This window comes from Papilio polytes, unplaced genomic scaffold (assembly GCF_000836215.1).
Source record: "Papilio polytes unplaced genomic scaffold, Ppol_1.0 DF824102.1, whole genome shotgun sequence".
Lineage (NCBI taxonomy): Eukaryota > Metazoa > Arthropoda > Insecta > Lepidoptera > Papilionidae > Papilio > Papilio polytes.
Window position 1 is genome coordinate 662,502 of NW_013525102.1, and position 7,527 is coordinate 670,028.

Here is a 7,527-nt window from a genome sequence, read left to right on the forward strand (position 1 = left end):
GGTGGAAATTTACGTGGCGAATGGAAGGGATGCGACTGACCACTAACACGCGTATGCACTCTTTGACAACACTGGACTGACTGGACTGACTGGGATGACTGTATGGAAACTTTTAACTTTAGTATATTCCCTTCATTTATATTAACTTCAAGGACGGTTGCTAATTTAATAGTCTTAATAAATATGAAAATGTTTTCTACTTGACTTTGAAATTGAAATTGAAATTGAAATTTATTGAAAAATAACAGATTAACAATTAACAATAAAAGTTATAACCAATTAAAAGATAAATACAAATAGTGGATAAAATGTGATTGACCTAGTGATGCCCACACTAGGCAATGCCTTTAGTGTAACATTTTAAAAACAATGGATAGATCCTTTTCCATACGTAAAATTTATTTCTATAAGAGCATTTTGGAATAAAGTATACTCACTTTAGTCCATCCCCAGCCAGCTGCAATCAATTTACTATTTTCTTTCTTCCAGCTATCATTTGTTACCAGCACGGCTTTTTGAACAGTACTCCCGAATGTAATAACTTCATTAACAAATATGATAGCGATGTCACAAGCGAAGGGCATCGCTTTACTGTAGTTGCTATGAATCACAAAATCTGACACCTCCCGTATTTCTCCGTCGTAATCATAAATGTACCGAGCACCTATTGTATAAAGCAAAACAAACACCTATTATGTAAGGTTTAGTACACTATTTACTAATGTCAAGACGTAATGTAGACATATTGTGTATTTTTTTTTTAATATAAGGTTGCAAACGAGCAAGCGGCCTCCTGAATCCATCGAAATGGAAAGCGACCGCTGCCCATAAACAATTATAGAATAAAAGTACCCTAATTTATGCAGGGTTTCTGAATTTTACATTTCTTTTATCGTTACCTAGTGATTCATTAGTGTTAGGTTATGCTATATTTCAATGGATTAAAATTAAATTACGTAGCTTGGAAACGCATTTTAACATTATCCAACCAAAATTCTAACGAATAGTTAAACGTAACTGGGAAACCGGCCATTAGTAATAGTTAAATCACTAATTTACTAAACAAAAGACGTTTACCATGTAAGTTATTTATAAAAGACGAAAAAACATTTACATATCAAGTATGAACGGCAAAAGTAAAATTAAAAGAATTAAACAATAAATAAATATACAAAATAACATCCTTACAAATAATCGCGGTATAAAGTTAAACTTAGGAATAAATTGAGTATAAGCAAAATTTGTACTAACATTTATGTATAAGACTGTTAATGTTTTATTACGTTTTGACAAATACTATAGGAACGTGAATCTCTAATAAAAATTGTTGTTTTGATCAAATAACCTTATCCAATTATAAAAGGTTTACACTTACCAAATTGTATTACCATATTAAAAATATCTTTGTTATTATCAAAACAATGCGCAGCGGTGAGTATCGACCAACTATTAATAATGCTACCAGAGCATAAAGACCCGAAGTTGAAGAACTGCACAGCGGACGGCAAATTTTCTATCTTTATTGGTTCTCCACCTATTATTTTACCCTCGGAATGATCCGGGAATCGTGACGGTTTAACTCCTGACCGCCCATGAATATTAACACACAACGACGCGTGTAATAAAAGCACGAAACCAGTGAATTTGTGAGTGCGTTTGCAATGAAACGATCGTAAAAATCGATTGAACATTATATCGATTACGAAACATTAAACTACGAGTGGATGTGATTAAAAATTGACTTGAAAAGTCAGCATCGATTAATTACGAAGTTATTACTTAACTGTTATCGTAGGTAGATAATAAAAATAGTAAAACGTTTGTATATGAAGAAAAACTCATGCAACAAATGACGAGTTAATTGGATATTTTTTTAAGGAGACATATTTTCTTAAAAGGATTTTTATACAACCTGTAAATTGCCGTCCAAATTATTATATAACTAGCTGTTGTACGCGACTTCGTGCGCGTGGAATTATAAAAATAGTAAAAACATGACTTATGTTACTCAATGATAACATAGCTTTTTAATGGTGCCAGATTTTTTAAAATCGGCCCAGTATTTTTTTTGTCAATAATTTCAATACGCACAAAAATCCAAAAATACATATCTTTCCTCATTATATTATTAGTACAATTTCGAAATAACATTATATTAACTACATAATATTCATGGTTTAAAGTGACTACGGGATTTATGAAAGCGACAATACATTTCGTTGAGCTTCCGAACAGTTTTGAGTATCCAGGTCCTGAAGTAAAACACGTTTGTGTACATCGCCGGGGCGACAGCACAGCCACTACCATGGGACACAATGCCAACTATTACACTGAAAAAACAAAAACAAATACTATTATTATCATTAAAAACTAAACCCATAACAATTGTTTTAAATAGATTTAATAGTTTTTCAAAATTGTCTTAAAACATCCCAATTTTACAGAACTGATTTTTCCAATTGAAAATTATTCCGCCATAAGACCAATTGACCAACAATTATCAACGGCTGTGAAGTTACTTTTTAACCTGATTGAGTTTCTACGAATAAATATCATCTTACTTATTCCACAATATTCCTCCGCCGGAATCCCCTTTACAGGTGTCCCTCTGACCGTCACCGAACAAACAGAATATGTCAGGAGTTAGGACAACTCTGTTCGCCTCCATACATTTATTAGGTGGCACGTATCGAAGATGAGTCTTCATCAATCCACTGTTAGATAACTCACCTTTGTACTAAAAAAGTATGAATTGTAGTAATATTTACAAACACTTAGTATCGAAAAGTTCAACAGCTCTAAAATCTTATCCCGAATTACATTATGATTTAATATTTTTTTTGTAATATACGGTGGCAAACGAGCAAGTAGCCACCTGAATCCACCAAAATGGAAAGTAACCGCTGCCCATAAACATCCGCAATTGCAGATGCGTTGCCTACCCCTAATTGATGGAGAAGAAAACGCACATAAAGAGGACATTTCCCCTTCCTATACGTCCCCTCCACCGTCAAATCCACTTTTCCTTCCCATCCTTTCCTCTTAAGGGTGGAAAGGTAAAGGTACTAAAATGTGTTTCTTTTATTAAATTGAATCTTAGGATCTAGAAAGTCATAAATTTAAACTTCAGACTACATTTTTACGGTATGAAGTATTTATTAAATAAAGTCACCTTGATCTCTCCCCAGCCGGTGGCTTCGAAGATTTCTCTTTCATTCATCCAAGCATCTGTATCGCATAGAACAGCACGCTTTACGTTCTCATCGAACTTGAATTCATCGTGTACCAATATAATTGCTATATCGTTAGAGAACATCGCACTTGTATTATAATATTCATGTACTTTGAAGTCCCATACTTCATGTGTCCGCGCTTGGGGATCGAAAATAAAACGAGAATCTGAAAACACTTGTCAACGTTGATATTAACTACATTCAATTAATAATGACTAGCTTTGGCCCGCGACTCCATCCGCCTAGAATTAGAAAAAAAAGTGAGTAGCCTATGTGTTCTTCCAGACTATCCTCTACGTCTATGCCAAATTTCATGGAGTTCGCTTTAGGCTACAAACACCAACAAACATAAATCCATCCATATAAGTAAGATTGTATTAAAATTGTATTGCATGCAAATGCATTGAATATACACAATCCTTTCGTTAGAATGCTACGTCTTTGTAATAGCATATCTTATAGTCTAGACATTTTCAATCCTAAATATATAATCTTTAGAAAGGATGGTTTAGAACAAATATATGCAGAGGTTAATGATCTATTGTAAAAGTTTAGATTTTTCTATTTTACTATGGCTTTGTTTGAAGTAAATGTTACATTTATTTGACTTATGCTGGGTTTCTAAAGATTCTATTTATTACATAGTTACCTAATGATTCGTTATTGTTAGGTTAACCTAATTTACATTATACACATATGAATTTATCAAAACATAAGCACTATCGAATGGTTGAAAGTATTTCGGAAACCGCCCATTAAAATAATATCATTTCAATATTTATAGTAACTAACGCACTGGATAATACAGTCATTTCAGCAATGTTTTGATTATGGTCGAAACAGTGAGCAGCGGTCATAACAGTCTTGCTGGTGAGAATTGTACCACCGCACATTCCACCGTAGTTGAAGAACTGGATATTAAATGGATACCGCTTCAAATTTGTCGGTTCACCCCCTACTATTCTATCCTCCAGTTCATAGAACATGGCAGTCCAGTTAACCGTCACTTCGCCCATATCTTTCAAATGTCCACCAACTAATTTAACCAAAAATAACGTAAATAAAGTCACATGTGCATACATTTTTCACCAATCACTTAACTGTGATTCGTAATTAGTGTTGGGATCCAATAAAAAATGGCAAATTTTATGTTTCGTAAATGCCATTAGGTGCTTGTAACGTTTAATTGTTTGTGTTGAAAAAACTGTATTATTTAGCCGATTTACTGATTTTACTAAAAGAAAAAAATAGCGATAAATTAAAATAGGATTAGTATTTGAATATGCTTTATGAAAGGAATTTTAAGACACATGCGCTGCGATGCGAAAACTGTTCTCATACTAGACAATTTACATATCAAAGGGTGCTTAACGTGTCTACCAAATTGTACGTGAGTAATACATGTGCCAAGTCGCGTGTCTGGACGTGGCCGGGAAATGATTTTACCTATTGCTGTTCCATTTACTCTACAGATATATTCATAAGCACGTGAGAGAGTAGATACTAAGGAACGTGACGGTACGATACGGCATAAGTCCGTGCCGCCCGCCTTTCGCTCACTTAGTCGTCCGCAGTCAGCTGCCCAAAGCGCTTTGCGGTGGATTTTCATTCTAAACATAACCTAAATCGGCCTATTTATAGTAATATTCACAACAATTATAAATAAAAAAATATAAAAGTAGTTCCTTGTCATAAAATATTTGATACTGGAAATAAGTTTTTTAATCGTAAACAAAAACAAAACAATGGTGTATATTGATTATGTGAATTAAGTTATTTAAAATTCGTACTTAATACTTAATAGGGGGAATATTAATAAGGATACAGCTATCACTTTGGTAAGTATCAATAATTTTGTAAGCATATTTAGTTATTGTGAAAAGGAACACCTGTTTGAATGGTTATGCTCTCCGTGTGATTCCAATATAAATAAGTCAAGAATAATTCTAAACTACATGCTTTGATGAAAAATGAAAATATAATGCACAAACACACTTTTTCACATAATATAATTTTTAATTCGGATGAAAATAGATATTTAATACGTTACCTTGATCACATTTATTTAAGGTTTTTTTTACTCACTCTCAATAATTCACTTCCTATCTATACTATCTATACTAATATTATAAAGAGGAACGGTTTGCATTTTTGTATATATACAAATAACTTAGAAACTACAGGGTCAATTTTAAAAATTCCTTCACCGTTAGTGAGATAATTTGTCTGTGAGTAACATAGGCTATATTTTTTACTATTTGTTTAATTTCACACGGCCGAAGTCGCTAGCAACAGCTAGTATTTTTATAAATATAACATCACGTTTCAAGCACGTGTCCTGAAAATATTTATGTGTAGTATCAGCGCGCTTTAAATCTGTTTTATGTAAAAACCACGCGTATCTATGTAAAAACCAGACGTAAAACTTTATTTTTAACATTGTATAATTTTTTAACACTGCTCAGGCGTATTTAGATTTAATTACGTACTGAATTTCTATGTGTAAAGACTTGATCAAACAACAATAAAAAATGTAAGCATTTTAATGAAAGAAAATATTAAAAATTAAATAATGACAGTATTTTATTTATTCGTTTGATTTTATAAATATAATACTTTGCAGAATACATGGATTTAGGACACACTAGCTTTCGTCCGCGACTTCATTCGCGTGGAGATAAAAAGACATAATTTCAGCCTATGTAATGTGTGTAAGTAAAGCCTATGTGGTGTGTCTAAACTATCCTCTACATCAAAGCCAAAATTTATCTAAATCTGTTCAGCCTTTTAGGCTACAAACTCTAACTAACATCCATCCATCTAATTTTCGCATTTACAATATTAGTAAGAATAATATCATGTGTATTGAAATACATGTGACAAATATGTGAAGCTTGTTTATATATTTTAAATGAATACATCTTCAATAGCAAAACAATTTATTTACAGACAATTGAAGCGAAGGGATTTAAAGATTGGCTATAAGTTACTTATAAATTCAGTGAACAATTTCCCGGCTGTGACTGAGTGCGGAGACCAATCATCCGCTCATAATCATGTTACCGCTCACTCTATAAACACCCTAGGGTTGTAATCGGTTCTAAAAAACTGTTTCTTTAACTGAAACAAGGAAAAACCTAGTGATGCACACCCCTTAAAACTTATCAATATGCAATGAATACGGTCATAATACGTTTAAAATTTGCAGTCGAATAATTGACTCAGAACAGACCTCTTAAAAAAAAAGAATCCAAGTGAGCAATAGACATTTCCGTCTTTGGATTACAAACAAGACAGTACATTCAAAATTTAATTATCTATACTATTATAATGAAGCGTAAACACACACTTCTTTGTTGCCTAAGATGTCAGCAATTACAACATATTTTTGAATAATATTTTTTTTAATAAAAAGCCCTACACTTACATCACGCTTTAGGCTATATATTTTAACGCAATTGAATTTAGGGAGTAAATGTTTTGGATAAGAACCCTAATGTGGGAAAGAGACAAAAGTTGCTGCCAACATCAAGGAAGCAAGATTTGTCATGTCATGTCATTTTGACATTTGCTATTGACAATTTGACAAATGTAACAATAAAATCAATTTTTCATAATTTCATGCGGATGCCGCACTGGAACAGCTAGTTCCTTTATAATATCTTATGTTACTAAAAGGGCTCATTAGTATGAAGTGCATGAAATGTGCAAATCAATATAAGGCAACCCTGGAAAATTGAGACGTACATTATGTCATACAATGATAAACTGCGTGAATACTGCCCTAATGAACAACAAGATATTGTTCGATATTAATACATTTTAATAATAATAATAAGCCTCTTTATTTCAATATTTACATAGCTTACAAAAATTTCATTTTGTTTGTATTGTTAGTTTCACACCTTATTATAGTTATTAGTATTGTTAGTCTATTCTATCGTTTTTTCTTTTTTTTATTTACTTTAAATATGGATCCCGCCTAGGGGCGTAAAGGCCTCCATCTCCTTCCAGCCTTCCCTGTTTTTGCTTGGAGTCAGCCAGACTTTCTTTAATAGTCCCATAAAAATAACTGTAACTTAGAAATACTTACAAAATTAATAGCATATTTTGTATGAGTTGTTGACACGATTGTACGTTGAATGTATAAATATCTATATATTATATATGAGGGGTTAACCCGTGGAAATATAAAATAATAAAAAAAAATAAATAAAATAAAAACCTCTTTATTGCCATCCAAGAATACACAGAGTAGTACAAAATAAAAAACATACACGAAAAAGTTATAACA

The 7,527-nt window shown here is 32.3% G+C and overlaps 3 protein-coding genes across 3 annotated transcripts in view; 1 reads left to right on the forward strand and 2 right to left on the reverse strand.

The window, feature by feature from the left end:
- Positions 1–1,701, reverse strand: part of LOC106099425 (trypsin-like) — a 6,809-nt gene extending 5,108 nt beyond the window's left edge. The window contains exons 1-2 of the mRNA XM_013277983.1: positions 1,376–1,701; positions 438–664 (exon numbers count right to left, since the gene is read on the reverse strand). Coding sequence (XP_013133437.1) covers positions 438–664; positions 1,376–1,691 — 543 coding nt within the window. The 5' untranslated portion in view covers positions 1,692–1,701. The remainder of the gene's footprint in view (positions 1–437; positions 665–1,375) is intronic.
- A 469-nt stretch (positions 1,702–2,170) lies between these two features.
- Positions 2,171–7,527, reverse strand: part of LOC106099426 (trypsin delta/gamma-like) — a 13,118-nt gene continuing 7,761 nt past the window's right edge. Inside the window, exons 2-4 of the mRNA XM_013277985.1 lie at positions 3,173–3,399; positions 2,562–2,737; positions 2,171–2,330 (exon numbers count right to left, since the gene is read on the reverse strand). Of these exons, the coding sequence (XP_013133439.1) occupies positions 2,171–2,330; positions 2,562–2,737; positions 3,173–3,399 (563 nt within the window). The remainder of the gene's footprint in view (positions 2,331–2,561; positions 2,738–3,172; positions 3,400–7,527) is intronic.
- Positions 4,953–7,527, forward strand: part of LOC106099731 (monocarboxylate transporter 12) — a 31,658-nt gene continuing 29,083 nt past the window's right edge. Inside the window, exon 1 of the mRNA XM_013278365.1 lies at positions 4,953–5,071. The gene's annotated coding sequence lies outside the window, so the exon portion shown is untranslated. The remainder of the gene's footprint in view (positions 5,072–7,527) is intronic.